Source organism: Saccoglossus kowalevskii, chromosome 5 (genome assembly GCF_978046115.1).
Source record: "Saccoglossus kowalevskii chromosome 5, keSacKowa6.1, whole genome shotgun sequence".
NCBI classification, from domain to species: domain Eukaryota; kingdom Metazoa; phylum Hemichordata; class Enteropneusta; family Harrimaniidae; genus Saccoglossus; species Saccoglossus kowalevskii.
Window position 1 is genome coordinate 23,074,173 of NC_140645.1, and position 24,506 is coordinate 23,098,678.

At 36.5% G+C, this 24,506-nt stretch overlaps 1 protein-coding gene across 1 annotated transcript; it reads left to right on the top strand.

The window, feature by feature from the left end:
• Nucleotides 1-320: 320 nt before the first annotated feature.
• Nucleotides 321-19,434, top strand: LOC144346432 (voltage-gated inwardly rectifying potassium channel KCNH6-like). The gene is made up of 9 exons (XM_085498801.1): nt 321-674; nt 9,775-9,888; nt 10,625-11,027; nt 14,965-15,164; nt 15,693-15,945; nt 17,722-17,924; nt 18,042-18,078; nt 18,714-18,782; nt 18,932-19,434. The coding sequence occupies exons 1-9, from the start codon at nt 321-323 to the stop codon at nt 19,432-19,434; spliced, it is 2,136 nt and encodes a 711-aa protein (XP_085354927.1).
• Nucleotides 19,435-24,506: the final 5,072 nt, after the last annotated feature.

The window sequence follows — 24,506 nt, forward strand, 5'->3', positions numbered from 1 at the left end:
ATATGAATATATAATAATAATTAATTCTAAAACCTTAATTTAAATAAGATTGCCATGCTCACTGTTATTCAGAATCATGTGACAGTGGTTATGCATTCATTTTTGGGAGGAAACGGACATTCCTCACAGAAATTCCACAATGCGTTAACATTTGTTTTCTTTCAAATCTCGTGGGATCCCGCGAGACTTTACATCATCTTTGCAGGCATGTATAATTCATTCAGAGTGTATTGATTATATTTCATATCTCTGTGCCGCTCGACGACTTTGGGACTTTCCTCGATGAATGGACACCGTGTTCAAGTTGTTGGGTTATGATAATGGGTAAATTACGGCGCTTTTGCAGTCGTGCTACCCAGTGGCTGAGTTTCGACCATGATCCCACCGGGGACGGGGATGCTGACAACACCCAAGTAAAACTGAAACTTCAACGATGTACGATTCTGCACTACACGCCTTTCAAGGCGACCTGGGACTGGCTGGTTCTATTGCTTGTCGTCTATACGGCTATCTATACTCCATTCGCAGTGGCATTTCTTCTGAGGGAAAAAGACGGTCATTTCGGTGGATACGATGACCCCATGCATTTCATCGATCTGCTGGTAGATATCATGTTTCTGATCGATATTCTGATCAACTTTCGGACGACATACGTAGATGAAAACCTTGGCGAGGTGAGTGGCACTGCGTGTGTTCGTTTCATAAAAAGACGTGCGTGACACGTGCATTTAGTCGTGTGCGTGTTAAGGTAATGCATAAAGTAAAAATAGTACATAGGGGTTGTACATTATACGCTCTAGGTGGACAGATGATTGTACTTTATTTGTTTTGTTTCTGTAATTTTTGTTCATTCATATTTTAAATGAACATTCGTTTCCTTCCACGATTATATATATATTTCTTTTCTATAATTTTTGTTTTATAAATCTACTTAACAATCTCTAATGATCACCCCTTCAAACGTCTTCAAAATGTACATAATTCTACAACGCCAAGAGGTGCTAAATAGAATATTACACTGCATTTTTTAAAAATTAAATTGTATGAAATCGTATATTGTTTGGTGGTCGAATTGATGTTTCGTTTGCAGATAAATCGATTACCTCCAAATGGCTTACCGTGTTTGTGATGCACTGCATACGCCGACTAATACACCTGTGTCTGTCCCGGGAGTCAGTCCGTATTTACTGACATGAAAAGTCACGTTTATTGCCCATGACTCATTCCCGCTAATTACGATAGCACACATATACATCTCATTCGGCAGCGGACACCAATTAGCATGTTTGACATTGTGTGACCATCTTCTCTAACACGACGGTGTGTGAATTTAATGACGCGTTCCAGCGTCTACCGGACCCCGACGAACTTAAAGCGCGCTGGTCGTCGCGCAACGCGTGTTCGAATTTCAAGTAAATAAACAATGTATTTTACACGCGTTGTATACGTCGCTATGAGTCCCATATCGAACAGGACGCGGCGCGACGACTGTCGCCCTTTAAGCACCTTAACCTGAGCGCCATAACCGGTGTTCTCGCATTTGACCGTGTTAGAAGCGCATCAGTCAGTTCATTTGCCGTCCCATCTGTGCGCGCTAGCACACTCGTCTGGGATATATGCCCTGTCGTGTGGAAATGTGTCTTCATTAGGCCTATCGTCAACCGATATACTTATAGAAGTCAACAGAAGCGAACGAGTCGTGTTGAAGCAGAAGTCTATGGAAGCGTATTATGATACATTGCACAGCGGGCCAATAGACACAATGATGCGAGAAAATAATTAATAAGAAATAAAGAAGAAGACATTTTGGAATTAGCTCACTTTAATAACATGCTGAATGTAGATACAATTTTAAAATTACAGAAAACGATAAGTTCATCGATCTGTTTTTTCGTATATGTTAATATCCAGTATTCAATTACGTGATGGTTTTATCGCGGTGTTACATCGGTAGGCGCGAGCGCAACTTTGAATAATTCCCGCGAGTGACGGGTATCGTTATTAAATACGTCACAACATCGCTCATTGATCCCTAGTTTCGATATAGCACACACGCACATGGCATTTTGGGCTCATTGGCACGAGTTTGAGAAAATGCCCCAAAGGAAATAACTCTGCATAAGCAAAAAAAATGAATGAGAATTTCTGGAGTACCTATTTTATTTATTGAAGGCATTAGGTATCAATTAGTAAGTCGATAAGAAAAGATACAATTAGACGGAATAAGATAGAGCGTATGTTTGAATAATAATATCAATAATAGAGTGCCGTGTGTATCACATCAGATAACGATTAATAATTTTATTATTCAGGTGGAAATGTAGTAGGAAAATCCGCAAAACTGCTCATCATAATTACGGGTAAATTCCTGGATCTGACGTGTCATGATTTTTGAATAGAGAGTGTATTAGGTTTGAATGTTTAGGGTGATTTAGAAGTTTGTGTTAGACTTGTTTTCAAGTGACGTCACATACTAGCAGTTTAACACTTCAACGTCTTCGATTTGAGTTCTCATTCAACAACAGATTGTGTGATAATATATTGTTACACCGAAATTTGAGCGTGCTGCACATTGTCTGTGGCACTCTTTTCCTCACTATTTCGCATCGTGAAGGTGAATATTTTGTGAACCAAAATGGGGTGAAAATTTAGACTTCCAGAACGTAATGATACATCGGATCAGATCGTATTCTGATATTAATTCTCCCAGTCAAATATTGCGAGGGTGTTTTCCCGCAGGGTAAGAACTTTTCGTAAATTTGCCATGGTTATTCAATAACTGAATTTAGCTTCGGAGTCATTTGGGCGGATAGTTTCTGCGCCCGGGCTTTCAGCATATGGTCCACATAATCTAAGCTAACAATGTTTGGTTTACGTTATTTTTATTGTTTTGTGCTGTATTATTTATGCTAAAGTTGTGAATTTGTTTTTCAATTTCCATGAAATATTTGAAAATCTACGACAAAACATCGCGACAAATGCACCACAGTACATTAAGGTGTTTGCAGATTAAACCCAATAACTGATTCTATTTCAAAAATTTTTTTTTTCCAAATTTAACATTTTTTTTCAGAACATTATAATTTATTTTTCATACAACGTACTGATTGTGATTGTGATTGTGATTGTGATGTGAACCTGTGTAGTTTCACATCAATAGGATATTCTATTTTGTAATGGAATTTTTTGAAAGACGAGTGTGTTGATACTGTCGATGGCAGGTGGTCGCAGATCGTACACCTTAAGTTGTCGTCAAAAACAACACCACGTGAGGCATTTAAGAATGAATTATGCCGAATCTATCATCACCACTTTTTACGAATTGAACTTTTATTCAATAAAAAATAATTACAAATTAATGGTTCACGTGTAACGTTGGTAATTTAGGCATTGCTAATTTAAAACTTTATATTTATGTTTGTTCGTCTCAATACTATTTTATCTCAATTAAGTAACCTCGTCTGTGCAGAAGTTACATAAATCTATTAGCACGCACGTAGATTTTTCGCCGGAAGCTGCTGAATAATTTAGAATCATTTGCCATTAGACATGTTATAATGTTTTTAAATAAACGCTTGATGGAGAATTAACCTCCCCCTCCCCGTCCATCTCCGATTCATTATTAGAATACTCAGTGCACAGCATCGATCGCCTTGCAAATAAATTCTTTGGAATGTCTGTTATCAGTACTCATACTCAACCATAAACACTCCTGTAGTTTACGTACCGGAAGTGTTGAATGCGCACGCGTGACTCGGTTTCGCAGGGTGCCTTTGAGAATGCGCGTGACCCACAGATGAATTTCGAGAAAAAAAAACAAAACAAAAAAAAAAAAAACATAAAACTTTTCCCGAAGTCGAGTAAAAAAAAAAAATACTGTAAAATCGTCAATGTTTAACAGTATTTTTTGATATTGTTAACGTATCGAAATTCACAATTTTCACATTGGGCATTAAAGATTATTGTAAAAAATACGCGTTCAACGAAAATAGCAAAATTAAATTCGGTGTATAATTAACGTTTCCATAGTAATGCGATTCTCCATTCTGTAATTGTTTTGTGAACAGCGCTCCAGATTAACAATGAATATGTTTTTTTGAGAAGAGAGCTGGAACAAGGAGTGCCAATTGTAAACTACTCTCAGTTAACCAATGAATAGTCGGTATCTACTTGGTTATTTTTAAATTTAAAAACCTCGGAGAGACATTCACTATACAGTGTATAAAACAATAGTTCGGTCTCTGTGTACCGTGACAAGTTAACTGCCTTCTGTAGTTTATATTACACACATGTGTTCTAAATACTGCCTGAAACTTACTTGCGGAAGTAAACCAATAAAAAACAGAAAGTTATTTTTAAATTTTCATGAATGTATTCTTACTTTTGTCGAAACGGGAAATGAAATCGTGTCGCGTAACAGAAAGGGCATGGGTGTTCTGAAGGCGACATTCGGAATGGCGACTTGAGGCGTGTTCAGTTTAATCCCTCAAAATGGCTAATGACCAGTGCATTGAAATAAATAATCTATGATAGTTTTAAAATTGTGATTGCGCTTGGGACGTCAGAACATATCTTTTTTTCTCTAAGCACAAAGGCGCATTGCAACTGGACAAGCGAGCAATATTCACACTAAAGAACGCACTGATATCTGCTCATAAACGTGAACATAATGACGTCACTGTTTCATCTATTTAAGTATGAAAAAAAGCTTTTATATTAAAATTGAGTATTATAATGGATACGGGAGTGTATTACTACCGTTCTGTCAAATAAATGCGCAGCTGCAGCTCAACATCAATTATGATATTAATAATTGGGATATTTCGTAGAGCATATTTTCACTAACCATGGATCATCAAAAAAATAAACGAATGGTCACGTGTCATCGTATTTTTAACGTACCGTACACTACGTCATAAAATGACATCATTTATCAATTCCAGGAAAACAAGCTGAAGTTCGGACCAATACGTCACGAACAATATGACAAGGAATTTCCTCATTTCTACAATGGAGATTATTATTGATGCCTTCCCGGAGGATTCCACACGTTGGATACTGCGGGAAGAGGACAGGTGCAGCGGTAACGGAAGGAAACCCCAATACGGGATACAAAGACACACGCTGCGTATAGAAACAAGGACACCACCTCTAACAAAATAACTTCAGTCTGAACAGATTAAACACAGGCGACAATTTAAAAATCTTGGACAATCAAATTGTACTTTTTAGCTCGCAAATCATCGGGTTCATGTTTCCTGTCTTTGCTTTCAACGCATCACCACAACAACAGTTCGAGAAAGTCGACGCAGGGTGGACATTTCCTTAACACAAATGACAAATAACTGCATTGGCACCTGCGCTATGCTCGTGCGTTATTGTCATAACAAATATATTTCTACACTTTCAATCAGATAGAAAAAAAAAACGTTTTTGACGAGTTCGGTCAACCAACCTCTCAATAGCAAGTCTAGTATACTCAGAAGGTCGAGGAGGCACTTCATTTCATCGTCATTCAGCTTAGAGCGCAATCGTTCTTTTTAACATGATGTTTCACATTTTAATGTCGTTCGAGGGTTAAACAAATATTAGAAATAGGCTAACAAAGTTATTATTAATGTTTGTTGCATAATTATTAGTAATTTGAGCAAAAATCAACGATCTTAATTGTTTTTATCTAAATATTCACGCCAAACCAACCACTCTCAGTACAAAGTATTTGTATCGGTTTCATGACGCCCCGTGAATACATGTCGGTTTCTGTTTGCTAACTAGCCACATCTCTACGTCAGACTGCCGTCCCGCAGTGCACGGCTGACAAAACGTGGAGTGGCTCTACTAGAGTTGTTATGTAAAAGCACGACATGTACAACGGGTACTTACAATGTTGAATTGAAATGATATTGAATGATTGTTAAAGGATTAAGGAAGATGCTAGCAGTCTTTAATTGTCAAGACTGGTTTTATCATTTATTAAACTGTCTGAAAAAACAGAAATTAGACAATTCTCCGTTCTGGATTGTTTCATGAAGAATAATACAACCATCATGGCCATAACTCGCATATTGTAACTACATTTCTCATTTTCACTTTTATTGATGTGTTACTATAGAAGCCAATGGTGAATTCAAATTGCTCAAATTTTTGATGAGCTGTGTCATTAGTAGCCAAGCCCTTTGTAACTGTGTGTCCCTTCATCATACGTATATTCCAGTACTACCGGTGTTCGGGTGACAGGAAAAAGCGCTGAGAACCGCTGACCCATAATGCAACATGGTACGTTCCATCTCACTGTACTACGTATTAATATGACACGTCACATGTCCGAGCAAGAATTATAATAATATGCTCTGATTAATTCATCAATAACGGAAGTCGTTTGATTCGCATCAAGAACTAGTTGAGAAACGTGAGTGTGATCGACGGACGCGCCGGTTGATGAGTCACGGGGCGTCCGTGCACCGAATTACCCGATTTTGTAGTACGGGATTCACGGTGTTTAACTGAAATTTTATAGAAATCCATCGAAAATACGTCGTTCCAGTATCCAGATCCATCCGTTTCAGATTTACCGCTTCTGCTATATCAACTTCCAAATTAATGTGTTTGCTTTTATTTTCTGTGGGATATCTGAAATGCGTATAACTATAGTAGTATCAATTTGACTCCGGTTAGAGTAAAAAGATTGACTTTAGGTTGAGGATTACTCATCAATAAAAATACTCAGAATATATTTATAGAAAATTTGTACTGGTAAATTGGCCAATATAAGAAGGTACAAGACAGTTTCACAAACATGATAGATTTGAGGTGAACATGTTGTCCATGTAGTATTACAGGATATTACTGAAACTGTCGTATTTTTACAAATAAGCCCGCACTTTCCTCTTGTTATATTGTTCATTTTCTCTTCCATAGGGTCCCAACTCCTTAAACCGCGCAAAGTTATATCACGTTTATCGATAAAAAAAAGAAAAGCCTGAAAATAATGATTCGTGACTTTGGGGTTTGGAGTCACTAGTATTTTTTTCAGTAATGTAATGTTTTTACTGAGCACTGGTTTCTATAATGGAGATATCATCATGTCATATAACTGTTAGCTGATAGTATACAGGGGTGAAACAAATTTACAGACTAATGGCATTTGTGTGTAAGAAATAACAACAGAATCCTGTTCCACAATGTTACAAAACACTAATCTACCAATGTCATTGCCATGCCGTCTTTGATCAACTTTGAAATATCGGGCTTCCTGTACCTGACTTCATTCAGTTGCATTTTTGGGACAGTTACTCATCGACAGAACAGGGATCCATCAGGTTACCGCTGTGATCACAGTTAATACGTGTGGAATCTCGTGTCGATTATTGCGTACGAGGCACCAATGTGGTTGGCGCTGTACTGTGTATCATCAAATTCAAGAACCGGAGGATGGATGAATAAAACATAAGGTGAAAATAAACGAATATGAGATCTGTGTCTAGATTACCCAGGATTCTAGTCTGGTAAGAAATTGTGCGTTTTAGACATTAAAGGCAACCAGACAACAATTCTTCGTGTTAACAAAATACTCTGGATAATAATTTTGACAAATCTGCACCGACCAAATAAATACACTTATTTTTTTTTTTATAATTTTCTCTCTCAAGCAGTAACCAGAAATGTTGCTCAAAATGGCTAGTGTTTCGTTATTTAGTCGTTCGTCATTCAGATTATTATAGATTTCCATTGATCGAAACAATAACGACGCTGAAAACTACCTTCTTTACTTACGCCACGGACACGCATCGTCGATAGAGGGCACTGTTTATACGACTGGTTATGTCAAGAAATACAGTAACCACTCATGCAATTACAAAGTTTGTTTTGCCTGTCTGAACTCTAATTATACTACAGGGTCCCATTAAGTAGATCGTCGCGCTTGTTTACTTTCTGCGCGCGTGTGCATGCGCAGTAACTGGTTGGCAGGAACCGGTCGTTCGTACCTAAAGATCCTCTTCCCCTCGCACGGCTTCGTATCCATTTATCTCTCTTTCCACGAACACGTGCGGTAAGCCTACTAGTATACATAAGCATGTTTGTTTAAGGTCGTATGTGATTGAGCGCGATAACAAATTATCGACTAATCAGATCCGTTGTTACAAATATTAAAATTCCAAATATGTCGTCCTTGTGAGCAGTCTCCTGCCCGGGTGAGCAGTTCGCGTTGATTACAAACATTCACCGTTTCATTTATTCAGAAGGGTTTCCGGTCTATGCTTTCACCATTCTCGAGTGTGTATGCGCAGTAGGCCGGGATAATATATTCAACACGAAATTAGGCCGATATGACGTATAATTATGTCTGTCAAAACTGCGTTATCGTAATTGATCTGCACCGATGAGAATCACTTCCCGCGATCACATGTGACCGGTACGATTATGTCGGCGAAAGATTAAGTAGCCCCCAATTTTTAGCTTATTTTTATTATTCCAGAAACGTTGCATGTGGTAGTTGCATCGGTCCTAGGATAGGTTGGTCCTGAATTTGAACTTGGGATTGAACATCTCTATCTGTGTAATCAGTGGCTGTGTGCACGCTTTTTTTAGTGACTGGTGTGTGAGTGTGACACAGATTCGACGGGGCGGTCGAAACCACTGGACGAGTTCCATGCAGATTCAATGTACTTGTACCTTCATTCGTGTCACAACGTTGACATCCAGCGTCGGTTGTAATTTTTGACACACGCATATAATGTAAACAGTTGTATTTATTCGTAGTAAATATGGGGGAGGAAGGTCAACACAGATTGACAAATTGACATGTACTGGTCGTGGCATTTCACACTGTACTAATTCTTAATTAATATCCGAGACAATCACTACAGCAATCAAGGTCGCCTTCCTAAAAATAAACAGAAAAAACAACAACATATTCCTGTACTAGGAGGAGGAGGAGCATTCTGATTGGTCCAACTGTGGCGGCACAATATACCATAAACCATATTCTCATAGGATACTTCTAGATACTGTAAAATCATTTATTTTCACTGACATTCATTTCATTATTTTTATGTTTTGAGCATATTCACTGTGTTTTAATTGCACGAATTTGTCAAGAAAACAATGAATTTTATTATTATTTCACATGTTTATGTATATCTAATTTAGCAGTAACATGTGGAGATAGTAAGCTGGAACATTATACCTAGAAGATTTCGTTATGCGCCCTACTATTCTGCTGGGTACAAATTTCGCTTCAATCCATATATTCTGTTATGGCAGACTTTGTCCACTTATTGAGGGACTGATGAACCTGTGAGCGTCACTAATGAGGCGTATAAGTATATTATAAATAAACCGCTCACGTACGTAAAGATGAACTCATCCTTTAAATGCGTTCGACCGCGTCGACCTACATTCGTTGTACGCACGCATACCCACCCAACTGTGTATTACGTAACTTATTATTGGAATTATACTACCTGGCCCATTAGAAATATCCCTCTGCCTGTGCTCTAGTTCAAAGTAATGTATTTAGAATCAATTGTGTTAAATCTGTATGCATAAAGACCTTGCGCATTAGTTTTTTGTATAAATTTATTTGTAAATCGTATTTCGTTGTGGACAATATATGTCCTCTGTAATATGTTGATTGGAATCATGCACATTTGAAGTATGTGAAATTTTAATCATTGTAATTGGCAAAATAAAATTGTTTTGAAAATGAATTTATGTGTTAGGTGTTTTTAATGGTATTAAATTATTCATTAAGTTTTTTTCTATCGCTCACAGGTTGTGTCGTCTCCAAAAAAGATAGCCATGCATTATTTACGTGGCTGGTTTGTCATTGATGCAGTGGCTGCTATTCCGTTTGATTTATTACAATTTGCGATCAAAACTGACGAGGTAAGTCATGACGCGTCTCTATGACATCGAAGGTTTTTATCTTTTATTTAATGTGATTGTCACTCAGTGTCCTGGAGGAGCAAATAGAGGAAGATAAAGGGTAAAATAATCGGATATGATAACACTAATTTGAGACTAAGTATTGCGTACGTGAGACCTGTACACAAACATGGGGACATTCTGTTTCCCCGTTTTTGCTTTTTAGAGTGCACCAGGTGTGCAGATGTCATTTAAGACATTCCGCATGATATCGCGTCTTATCTACAAGTAATCGTCACGTGTTATTTATTTATTTATTTATTTATTTATTTATTTATTTATTTATTTATTTATTTATTTATTTATTTATTTATTTATTTATTTATTTATTTATTTATTTATTTATTTATTTATTTATTCAATAGGCGCCTACAGGTTTCGCCAATTACTTACGACACTCGCAAAATGCAACGTGCAAAAGAACAAAAACAATAAAATATGAAATAAATACAATACCATAATCTTTCTAATATTTCGTTGAATATGCAAATGACTTTTGGGGGACTCGTTCCATTTGTAGTGAATACCTATACAACCTAAATCCAATGTTAAATCCAAGTGAATATGTTGACTGTGTGTGCTAACACGACTCGGAAATATCACGGTGTACTGATGATATAGCGCTGCAAATGTCACAGCAAACTGTTCTTGTTCAATTATCACAACATAGTAAACAGTACGTGTATTATATTTACAGGGCACAACTAATGCATTGGGCCTGCTAAAGACAGCCAGGTTACTGCGAGTTGTGAGAGTTGCTCGAAAGGTAGATCGATACTCCCAGTATGCTCCTGCCGTACTTGTCTTGCTGATGTGTACTTTCGCCCTCATCTCTCACTGGATGGCGTGTATTTTCTATACCATCGCCGAATACGAGAGGCCCCATCTATCAGAGCCGATTGGCTGGCTGGACCAATTAGGAGACGATCTGATGCAACCATATCTGGCAAATGAGACAGATAGTGGCCCGACATTGAACTCCAAGTACATCACAGCTCTGTACTTCACACTAACTACGGTGACGACAGTAGGATTCGGTAACGTCGCTCCTAACACAGATGGTGAGAAAATATTCGCTATATGCGCGATGTTATTGGGAGGTAAGACGAGAACCTTTAGTTTGGCTATAATGTAATGCTTTGTTTCTCTTTTGTTAGCATGTAGTAACCATGTGTTCGTTTTTTAACATCTACGTAGAAATAATGAATGTATACATTGTATTACAGTCTATTGAAAAGTTGAGAAAATGTGGTACGATTATTAGTTGTAATATTGGAAATAACATTCCGGAAGTACGAGTAGGCCACGTGTTTGTTTGTGATTTATCAAGCGATCATTGCAAACGTTCGTATTCTTTCTCGAGGCAGCAAGATATAAATCTCAACTAGTTGACCAGAATTGAGAATTTGTGACAACGAAATTCTATTCGCCATGTTTATTAGAGATGGCACCTGCCACTCAGCAAAATACCAATATAACACCGGTTTTTACATTGTTTCCAGTCACAATTTTAACTTTGCAAATTACGGTTTTTGCCGAGTCTTAGCATTGGTGAACACAGGAACGACTTGTTCGGGAATGTAATTTCTATTTCCATGGGTGTCTCGCATACCCGCCAGTAGGGGTCAGCTAGTGATTAATATGCCTACTTAAGTTTAACTAATCGTGAAACTAAACATTATCCGAGTTCCAAATAGAAGAAATACAACGCTTATAAAGTGAATGCATTCATTTGCTGTGTGCCCACTATGTCCACTATAGATCGTGTAAGCCGGTCCAGCAATGAATGTGTAATAAGATACATATTTTATTATATATTAATATGTCGAGTGCTCTTTTACAGTGTTGCTCGATAAAAACAAGTTTATCCCAGCATAATTTATATATTATCGAATCTGAAACGATGCCATTATTTTTAGCATACGGTGAAAACAAATACAAATAGTCGATAATGTATAAGACGTCGAAGTGAACTATTCATATATACCAAGAATTTGACGATTTTTTTAACATTTTCAAACATTAACTTGCTTATATCATCACATAACTGTGGTTAGAATACACGCAGCTGGTCACTGGTTGCGTGTACCTGAGTAAAAACCACGACAAATAAACAATCCTCTATCGGGGATTTTAGCTCGATATAATCGATAGCTATCTCATCGGCAACTCAATTTTTCATATATAGTCCGTACATGATATATCCCTAGGAAAATATTTCGCTTGCGAAGATGTTTTAATCACACGTGATTATGCTTCGTCTGATATTACACTCCGTTGACGAGGGCGCGATGAAATAAATCTAGTTGACAAAGATTCTTCCAAATAGTTAAAAGAACAGATAGGCAGTTAATTTTGTGTATGCTAAAAATCAACGTTTATATTTCGCATTATCGAAGGAAAAATAATTAGGTTATTCAATTAATTGATGATTAAAGACCAACAAACGTGTACGTTGGCTGTTTATTTGACTGTTGACTGTGTTCTCCAGTCGACCAGCTGAGGTTTTACCAGGAACTGAATACAGTGCTAGTGCAGAACATGAGATAAAAACATAATATGAACAAAGGTGTTTCGAAATGTTATATTATTATACATATTATATTATTATACATCTGTCACGGTAACGCCATAAGTTACAGCGTACGGTAATTTTGTGGTATTTTACGGGGTATTTTCATCCTACCGTATTAGGAAATGCGAATTCCAAATATGGAATGATTACGCGCACAAGTGTCCTCTAATAATAAAAACAAACATGGCTGCCACCGAATTTGACCTGACTATACACAAAAAATCTCGCTGATTCTGTTCTAAACATTTTGTATTTTGGCATTCCCGTGATGTATCCTAGAAAGGAAAAGATGCATAATAATAAGGTTATTACGAGGATTCTTCAAAGAATACTCTCAGACAGTAAACCGTCGCGCGTCGGTCGATACTTCCGCTGTACTGTCTTCGTACATACTTGAAGGTATTCTCGTAATAATCTCATATTATAATAATTGCCGAAACATAGCAAAGTAGAGGTATTAAAGCTCGTCTGGCAATGGTTGGGGATAGATGAAAAATGATCCTGACTAACTCGCATCAAAAGATGCTGGTCTTTTATCACCATTCTGTACATTGTTATTCTGTGCCTAAATTAATTTCATTTAATTGAAACAACTGCTGAAAATAAGTTTTACATTTTGGTGGAATAAAATAAAGAGATGAAAGAGCATTCCGTATTACTTTACATGTTACCATATTCAATGGACAAAATATGTTGTTAATGTACAAACCAATAGGCAATTCTGGTCTAACAAAAAAGGGAGTACAGCCTCTCCATTCTGGTGGTATAGCGGAAATTATGCCGTGCCAAAGGAGATATTGTCTAGGAGTAAACCCAATTTCTTGTAGTTGTGTCCAATTTTTTATTTTTCCATTTGAAATATAAAGGTCCGAGATATAGACAATGCCCTTTAAAATGAAATCTAGATAACACACACTCTTTACATTTGACCACACTTCTTTATATTTTTGAGTGGGCCAGCCATGTTTCCACATACAAAAATACACATAATATTTCTATTTAATTTATTTTATTTAAAAAAAATATTTTAGAAGCATAACAATACAACGACTAGATTTGGTGTCACAGTTTGCTCCCAATTCATACTGGAATATTGCCAGCAATAATTAATAAAGCTTGTTCAGAAAACCATTTATTCCCGACATCATATTCAATGGCTAGTTCTCAGGATCTACAACAGTGAATAAATAAACAGAAATCATTTTGATGCGTGGTTTTTAGACGACACTGCCATATCGCACAGATATTCAACACCGCCATATCGAATTTGGATTTGATCCATACCATTTCAAGCTGCAGGGTGTCTAAACAATGACTCAACAAACAATAAACACATCTTCCACCCACCACACAAATTTTAGCCACAATTGAACAACCAAGAAAGCAACAAATATCAGACTGCATCTTGAAAACAACGAGATACCGCATTACAACCAGTCATTACAAACATGAAATCCTCTAGCCCTCCCAGTACACCCTACAGCATTAATGGTTCCTATACTCATCTGCATCTATGTACAACAAGCTTAGCCAATAGATGTACCTGACTCATCAAACTTTTGACCAACCACTCATTCTAAATATTGTGGAGTGAGGGCGCTATATATATATATATATATATATATATATATATATATATATATATATATATATACTAGTACGACATAAAAACATATGAAATGAAATTATAGTAGTCATTTCGTCGTTTCACTGATTTAGGAGAGCATTTAATTTGGATTTAAATGTGTGTCTGTTCATTTCATTTTTGATTGTGCAAGGAAGGGAATTCCAATGGTGTGTTGCAGTAAATTTAATTGTTTTTTGGCATAAAGTTAGATTTGTTTTGGGGATATAAAAACTATCAGCTATTGCTAAACGTGTTGCATAATTGTGGGGTATTGGGTCCAGATAATGATTTATTGTATGTGCAAAACGACAATTTTTTTAGATCAAAAACAAATAGACATGTTTGGAGCTTACATAACTTGTAAACATCTAATATTTCAAGTTTTTTAAACAAGGGGTCAGTGTGAGCATGAATGTCGGAGAATGTGATGAGACGTACGACTTTTTTTTGGAGGCGCAAAATTGGTTCAAGGAAAGATGAGTATGTGTTTCCCCAAATCTTTAAACAGTAAGAAATGTGGGGAAGTATTAAGGAATTATACAGAAGAAGAAGAATTATCTTGGTACATAATGCCGAATCTGTGAGATAATATCCACTTTCCTGGAGATTAATTTAGTTAGTAAATCTATATGAGGTTTCCATGTTAAATTATAGTCAATTGTCACGCCTAAATACTGTGTGGAACGAACGCCCTCTATTGGTGACCCATTAATAACCAAACTGCCCTCTGTAAACACTATTGTATCCACTAAGTAAAAACAGTCTTGGGAAGCGTGTTTGTCTAATGAGGAGATCGACTTTCTTTAAAGTTCTTCTTTTGCTTTTACATACCCAGCTCTGATGTACGCCTGTATATTCGGCAACGTTACAGCAATAATCGAACGACTATACTCAGGGATGACCAAGTTCCACCAACAGATGCAGCGTTTGCGAGAGTTTATGAAGTTTCACCAAATCCCTCCACCGCTGAACACCAGGTTACAGGACTACTATACTCATTGCTGGTCGTTCACCAATGGCATCGATATACACGAGGTAAAATGTAAAGTATATATCATTTGTGGATTTTTTTCCAGCACGTCATATGTTTTGTCCGAGTACGTCACTGTATCCGCCATATTAGTCCGTCCTCGTCCGTCACTAAGCGGAATGAAATCACCAGAATAATTCCAGTTTGTGCAAGTACATATTCGGGAAGTACAGCGATCGATCGAATTCCTTTGTTGAAATCACGTGGTGCAATCATGGCATACACGCTTTCTAAACTAAGATTCAAATAAGTTGATGAAGTCGTCAATCAAAATATCACACGAGTTTGAACCCAATACACCTTTTATTTGTCTAGTAGTTGTTTCATCACTTCAACATTTTTGGAATTTTTTTTTTTCATTCCAATGATTGTGAGAAATCTGGTCTGATAACAAAATTATGGTGTTTTACACGGAAAACGAAACAAATTATGTGGAATTAAAAGCAATACCAAAAAATGATGGATGATAACACACCGACAGAAATAATAGTTCAATCTATTTTCATATTGGATAACACCCTATGTCCTTGCAGGTGATGTACGAATTCCCAGACTACCTACAGGCAGAGGTATGCGTTCATCTGAACGGCAAACTACTCGACAACAGTGGTGTCTTCCAGTCTGCCACCGAAGGATGTAGGAGGGCGCTGTGTATGAAATTTAAAACTACCCACACCGCACCGGGTGATGTTTTAGTTCATCGCGGTGACGTCATAATGGGATTGTATTTTATAGCACGAGGATCTATTGAAATCACCGACAGGGACGGTGCGACCGGTATTCTCAGTAAGATTTTTTGTTTGTTTCACCCCCTGTTTGTTTGTTTTTTTAAAAATGAGACGATGACAACATACATAGTTGTTTGTACATTAGTATTCAGTGTTTCATTAGCTTTTGTTTAGTTAAAAAAAAATGTGTTTGTGCTTGACAACAGTTACGGACGATTCACTGTCACGTGTGCAAATGTAAGTTCCAGTGCAGGTGGCACAAATAATGCATGCGAACACAGACATGTTTATTTGGACTTCATAACAGACGTGTGTGCCAACGTTATGAAATCGGCATTTTGGCAAATTAAAACGCTATCCTAGCGTCAACCAGATACGACCGAGCCCACAATAACTGCGTCCAATATCCCAGCTACCCCAAAGTCGAATCTGTTATTGAATGGCTCCTGCCCACCCCATATATATTATAAGGCACACCAAGCGAGGGGTGACCCTCTTGGTGTTCAATTCCACGTAGGATATGAAATCGAACTGAAACCCGATACACTGTAGATAAGTGGTGAGTTTTCAAAATTTCTGCGTTCCCTGCGTCAATTTGTTCAATTATAATGTATCCACTTGCAGCAAAACACTGCATTAGCTTTTCAATGTTCACCAAATCATATTGCATAAATCTGAAGTTCCGTTACGTGGTGAAATACCACGTTTTTACAAGACTTGTGTAGTCTTTCGATTCCCTGCCTTGTTTGCATAATCGTGTACATTTGACTGCTGTTAATGATTGGACGTGTGGAGAATAACTATTGTAACAAATATAAATACTGAGTCACTGACCATTTTAAAATAGTATTCGCTCTTAAGTACGACATTTTAGTCCGAAAATGTATTTACTGACTGATTTGAATGATATTTGCATTGATACGTGACTGTTATGACACGCTCTATATATCATGTATAAAGGGCGTGTCATTTTATAACCGGCTTCTAACATGGCTAAGCGCCCTCCAATAATAAAATATTGCATTAGATAAACCAATCATGTGTGTCCTTTTGACAATCTCCCGTCAATCAAGATCAGCTGACAAAGCCATGTTCTAACTAACTTCTCTCAATTTATACAGAGAATATAAATCGTGAATGAGGCGATCTGATTGGTCACCGTGGAGGGCGCATAGCCATGTGAGAATCACGAATGTCAATTACGGCCAACTCCATCGTCTCAAATTTGAAATAATCGCAAAATAACCGCCTAAATGTCATCACATATAGTTATAAATAAATGTAGGCTTAAAACGTCGACAAAACACGAATAATTCGCCATTTACATCCCCAAATTATTCTCTGTAAATCATTGTGTTTGTTTACGAGCTGATTTACATATTTCACAAGAAATATTTCTATTTCGTTATTTTGCTATTTCAACGAATATCAAAAGCCTAATCAGTTTCACGGGGCAACGCATAATTCAGTGTATACAAACAATACGCATTGTAGAGGGGTTTCATAATAACAAAGAAAGTACTATTTTACTTCAAATGTTTGATAACGCACTGATAGTGGAAATTGAATTTTCAATAACAGGCTTATGAAAGTACGCCATCATACGACCATGTTACCTGGATGTTGTGTGTTATAAAATAGCCTTGCACAACATTGATTTATTGTTCTCATGTTTCCAAGGTTTCAATGTTCCCGAGGTTAACGGTAAATTCATTCTACCCACCGAGCCATTGTGAATTTTTGAAATACTATCAATAGTTGGAGACGCACCCTCGAGAATTTGTATTCAGTGATAGTACACCACCAACGGTCAGTATTTTGTTCTTCCCTCAAGGTGCTAACGATGTCTTCGGTGAAAACATTTGTCGATTTCCAGTTGCCGGGCGTTCCAATTATGACGTCAAATCGGTGACCTATTGTGATCTTCATCTTATATCACGTGAGGACTTGAACACCATATTCGTCATCTATCAAGAATTCAGAGACGATTTTAAAGAAAATCTCGAACTAACTTTCGACCTCAGAGACAATATTGAAGTGAGCAGGAATTTTTTTGTTATACATTGTTTAAGTTTAAATGTGTATATCTGATTTATATAACTATGTTCCAAGAAAATATTCATATTTAATTTCTTTCTATTTTCTTCACTGAAGGATACCATCGCAAGTTCACCTGTGCACTCTGGTCAAGGTACGTATTAATGTGATATCACTTTTTTTTTAAATAAATGGCTTTGACAATGTTTTGCAGATTCTTTCTTTATTACTCTGGAAACGTTGTATAGTGGGTACCTTGACGTTGATTGGCAGATAAATATAGCTCGCTGCTAATCTTAATATACCAAATTCCTGACCAATTAAAGACAGTTATACATTCTCCGCATAAATTTACATGGGTAATGAGCAAACTCGAGGCAACATTTCCAGATTATGATGATTGGGAGGATCTACGAACCCACAAACTTATGGAAAGGTAACCAGACTTGTAAATGGCAAAAAAAAAGACAACACATTCAGACAAATGGGCTGAGTTGAGATTCGAACAAACACACACGGCAATACTGTTTAACATGTAGCGCGTCCTAGAGCGCGTCACGCTCACTGTACTGCCAAAATGAGACGCTAAGAAGCCGTCTAAGGGCCGGCTAACTTGATCCGATTCATCTGATCAGATTAGTCATAAAATCGCGTCCTGCAAACCGTCCAATTTCCATGCGTGGCATACATTACGTTTTGTTAACATCCATTGTACCACTTGCTGATTTCGATTTTTGGAGTTATTCGTAATGCACGTGATTATAATAGTTTTTTACCTTTTTTCACAAGGCAGGAACGGAGGTGTTGAAGAGGTTGAAATGTCACACTTTCTAACGCCAATGGAATCTCAAAATGAAGGTAAGTGCGTTATAAGTGCAGCAATCGTACGCTACATCGTATTCCACATAGATCCTACGTAACCAACAGAATATGAACAGCGGCCTCTTGACATACTTGACATGAGGCTCAACTACTGAACAAACTGACGCACTTTATTTTTTACATAGGTCATGAGTTGAACGAAGTCCAGGTATCGCCATCATTTGCACGTACACCACGAGAGGGCGCAAGGATACCTTCTTCGGACATTTCAACAGTTACACTGTGTCCCACGCCGGAAATGAATCGAAAAATGAAAGAACATTCGCCCAGAAAAGCGGATAAAAACTTTATCCCGCATTTATTTGAAATGACATCATTTAAGTCGATGAAAAGTACTGTGAACTCTGATAAGTCATATGACGTATCACAGAGACTCCATTCATTAGAACAGAAACTGGAGACATTTGAAACCACGGTGAATAGATCAACTCGGGTCATTCTCGATGTTCTTCTCAAGCAAACCATTCAGTGCCAAGAATCAGTCGCGTCGCCGTTGGGGAAAAGCGGCAAAAACAATGCCCATGACCCAGTGGACACACTCGATGTTTGTGGAATTTCTTCTAATTTACCGCAATGCTCTGATTTTCAGAACGCACCATGTTATATTATGAAAGAAACTACAACTTGAAAGTACACTGGAATTTTAGGAGTTATAAATAAAGATGTGGTAGGCCACGTGACAACATCGTGGATAAATGTCCGGCCACGTGCGAACTGTTATGCAAGATACTGTCAGATTTGACTGATGCTGTTGCTGTCAAATCACATCATTTTATGATGCTTCCATCATATGGATGAACTTAATAAACAAATACAATTTCTAACAATTCAATAAGAGCGTGACACATTACTACAATATAATATTTTGTTTTTAATATTTATGAGTTTGATATGATATGGTATGGTATGGTTTGGTTGAGTGAAGTTATAAACAAAATAAGCAACAATTTTATTCCGGTTTGTATCGAAAATGTAGCAGTTTGTATTCACATCATCAAGATTCTCGTGAATATAATATGCCAAGTCTCGTGGTACTTTGTCTCTTAACGAGATCTTGGCCGCCATTTCTGTTCAAAACTCAATTAAGATTCTGATAATTCATGCATTGAATCAAATTATCGCTAAATGATATTAAGCAAAATGTTTCACAGTATACCATGGCCCCAAGTGAGAGGGAAATACTACCCCACAATTCAATTCCCCCAATAGAACCATAATGTTAAAATGAATACCCTCTTTTGCAAAATGTATTTTTTTTAGTATGAACCATTTTCCCTACTGAAATAAAGCGTGAAAGCTTCATTATGCTAAATACATTTTGTTATTTTTCATCTTTTAGTAATTTTCAGGCAGTTATTACCTTTTCCCTTATTCTCCAGAAACCAATTTTGACTTTATAGCCAACTTGTTGGACTTTCGTGACATCTTTTACTGCATTTAAAATATTATTCACAAATTCTAACTAACGTCTACAGCATTCCAGGTATATTTCTCTTCTAGTCAGCCATTTTGTTTATTTTCCAACAATCATTTTCGACATTCCAGTCAATGTTGGCTACTTTTCAGACAAGTTTTTACAACAACTGTTCACCCAATTTGTTTTTCGCTTTTCTAACAATTATCACTATTTCCCATTCAGATTTTTTCCAAATACTGTAAGTTATCTAATATTTGGTTTGAATTACCTCGGCCATGATCGACCATCCGAGAGACACACAGAAAAAGGCTGACAACAATGGCCAGCATTGCATACCAGTGACTGTGCTGACAATAGCAATGTCTAACATACATTGACATATTCAATTTTGACTAAAATGCTGATTACACAGCTTACATTTCGCACAGTACAGGTTGTTAAGTTAACATAGTTAGATCATGATAGACCCGTGGTTGTTATTCGGCTTTTTCGTCTGACAGCGCTTTTCACATATTTAATAGGCCTGTTGTGATAATTATTTATATATGTTATTTCGGGAAAAAAATACGATGTGTAGACGCAGACAATGAAAATGTGCTGTTTAACCCCAAATGTATGTGTACGGCTCATGTCAATCGAGACTCAATACATTTATACACCTTCCAATTCCCGTAAAGATGCTTCGTGTGAGGTATGAAAATATTGTATGTGCATGATTGCATGTTTGGTAATAAATAAAATTAAATCTTTGTTTGAGTTTATAATTTTGCAAACCGTATACAAAATCTAGAAACACTCCCAATAGTCATTTCAACATGACTCATTTCCGGTTGCTACAAAACTCACACCGACATGTTAGGTTTCAATGACAAGTTTCAACTTTCAACCAATAGATAATTTCGTGATTAAAGTATGAACCAATGGTATTATTTTCTACACGTCTGATTAAATAGCATAAAACGCACCTTGACGAACCTTTCATAACATACCTGCTGCGAAATTGAAAATTGGGAAATTGAAAGCAAAATTTATTTTCGAGTTGAACATTTTGCGTTCAATATATATATCTTAATTCACCGTCATTATATTGTTATTTTCGGTCACTTCTTATAAGTCTATTGTTGTGTTGTAAATCAAATAAACGAATGGTTACCAAATGCACCTCAGGGAATTTTTTTCAAAAGTGTAAATGTTTTGTTGTAATGAATAAAACATCAGCATATTGGTGTTTTAGAAGACCTATTCATCGGTTTCAACATTTGGAATTTGACACTTTGCCTTATTCTGAAGTTCGTTCGCGCATTGTACAATAGAATAAACGAATGGCCAACATATGTCACGGATTCGTAAAGCTGGTGATTTTCTGCAGTAATGAAAGACAAGCCATGGTGTTACTAAATCATATTAATTTCAATGATTTAAACTTTAAACAAACTGGATCGGTGTTTTTGCAGAGAGGATTGAGTACTTTAAGGTAGGAAAGTCGTAAATCAGGCGTGGTCTCTGAATGGTTTATTTCAACAGATTGAATTGATGCAGCCAGTTTATAACAAGGCAATGCCAGGATGTTCTCTAGAGCGCGATTACATCATTGTTAGCTGTGATAACCTTGAAATAGTTTGATTACATTTTTAGCTCCTGTCAAATGAACTATGCTGCTATTGTGCTGTTACTGTGTATTGTCACCAGATGTTGCTATTCTGAAACTCGCCACTAAAAGGACCTCAATTTAATGAATTTCACCGCATACCATAATAAACACTATATTATACAAGCCATGCAGCATATTATACAAGCCATGCAGCATATTATACAAGCCATGCAGCCATATTTAACATTAACATTTCGCAAGCTATGGATATTCAATCAAAGCCGAGCCAAATAGAAATAGAATAGGTTTAATTTGGAAGAACAGATCGACCCGGGGGTCCGACTTAAAGAATCATCTGGTACGCATGTCTGTGAAAGAAAACGCGTTAAAAGGGTGTTTTTTTAAACGAAAAGCACGTTAACGCGCGTTACGCGTTTAGGGTTACCATTTCAGTCAAAATGGGTGTCTTTTCCGGTACTGCCAACGTGATAAGGGTGGTTATTTTTAAAATTAGATTATCGTTTTTTTTTATTGCTTTCAGGAATTTAATGATCGCAAAAAGGAGGAAAACGTCCGGCCCCCTGGTTAACGACCCTCGATCACGGGCGATCACGGCATATGACCAACCCGTGCTTACACTGAAGGGTTAGAAAGCTCAAATATCGTGGGAACAGGCGCGAGTTCAAGGTGCGTATCTTTTAGCTTTCTAACAGTGAAAAGGGTACGAAATTTTGACCTTTTAAAACGTGTTTAGGGTCATTTTGAAAACCCCTTTCACAGACATGTGTTCCAGGTATTTCTACAAGTCGGACCCCCGTGCAGATCGAGGTAGGAAGCTGAATTCATGCTTTATGTCGTGTCCTTCATGATTAGTTATTCAGGATGAATCAAGTGAAAATAACTCGAAAAATCGACATTGTGGAATTCTTTCGTTTTTTTGGGGGAGAAAAACCACTGAAAAAACTGATTTTAACAAGATAATTCAGAAATTTGTATTAGGAATAAATCATAACGACATGTATTCCCTGTGGGCTATAGTTTGATTTTCATAGTTTTCATAATCACCGATAACACAATAATATTACAGAAAAAAGAAAATTTGCTATATTTTCTATATTTTTACCTTTCATATGTCTTTATGACTAAAAGAAGCTGAATGAAATTACAAACTATGTAATGTGTTCAACAACTCATGTATGAACAAAAACTTTAATAAATATGATTTTACTTGGTAAAAATACTGTATTTTTCTGAATAAAAACGAAAGATTTCACAATGTCGAAAACAGAAAGTCATTTTCGCAGTGTGCTTAGCAAATATATGGCATATCAATAAATTCAAAATCAGTATATTCATGCTTCATGCTAAAAAAATCCATAGTTATGCGTTATGACAATGGATTTACATCTTTGTGTACCATTGTTGTAACAGAAGTTATGCTTTGCCAAGTTTATTGTGTGGTATATCGGTGTATAATGTAGTAAAAGTACAAAGGTTATTTTAATTACAACTTAACTTTCATAAACAGTATCAAAATATCAAAAAAGATCTTTCTTTGTGGTTGGTAAAATTAATGTTATTAATTGCGACAACCGCTTGGTTATACATCGATTATACCCTGCTAAAAGGCTGTCTGTAAGGTGTATATGTATGGAATCACAAAATTGATCACGGCGACCGTGTACAGCGCAAATGTACGTATTTTACGTTTAAAACCTTCAGTATTCAGAACTTGAACTGAAGTGTGAAATAAACAACAAAATAAAGGTTTATAGAATACCACAGGTTCAGCCAACCACCGTGATATTCATTTGTCTTCAGTATTTAGTTTGTAGTACTAGTGTGCACATCTACGGTGCGCCAAGTGTTGCAATAATATTCTATCATATTTTTTTTTCACAAAGTCGTTTTTTTTTTAAAAACGTAAGATGCGCGCATATTTTTCTTGTGCTATTGGCTGCATTGTTTGTTTTTTTGTTGTGTGTTTCTTACATTTTCTCGTTTTTGTTATAATATATTCATGTCTTTTATTTCTTTATATATATATATATATTACTAAGTAATTAAAATCGATGTTGTTGTTCAACTCGACTGAAAGTAATACAAATACTCCAAATGTAGGTCTTGTGCTACGTACACTTTAGCATACTTCATATGTAAGACGAGAAAGAACATAGGTTGGGAGTTATTGGGAATACTTTTATATTATAAGTATTGAGTGTTATTTATTTCCCAGATCAAATTTAGCAGCATATTTAAAGATCATCTCCCTATAATAGCATGCACGGAAAATATTAGCCTCCATGTATCGAGGTACACGTATCGGAAATATGTCTTGTCAACTTCATATGTCGATAACTGTGTTAAATATGATGATGAAATTATACCGCATCTTTAGGCATTGATAATTCTGACGTGGATTTTGTAATATGGAATTGTGGCCCTATTGTTGTAACAGTTTGCAATGTCCATGTGAATAGAAGTGAAACGGTTTACAATCTTCATTTGGATATAGCTGTAGTGGTTGACAGTCTCCATATATAAAATAATAGGATTTTTTCACAGTCTAGAGGCAAGTGTGTGATAATATAAATAGATGTGTATAGCTTTTCCAACCCCATCTACAAACGAATGTAGTTGTTTACAGAAATAAACGTGTAATTTTCTCATTACAAATACATATGTAGTTTAC

Coding starts and splice junctions, on each gene's coding strand:
- LOC144346432 (XM_085498801.1), top strand. CDS start 321: ATGGGTAAATTACGGCGCTTTTGCAGTCGTGCTACCCAGTGGCTGAGT. Junction 675..9,774: donor TAGATGAAAACCTTGGCGAG/GTGAGTGGCACT, acceptor TATCGCTCACAG/GTTGTGTCGTCTCCAAAAAA. Junction 15,165..15,692: donor ATGGCATCGATATACACGAG/GTAAAATGTAAA, acceptor ATGTCCTTGCAG/GTGATGTACGAATTCCCAGA.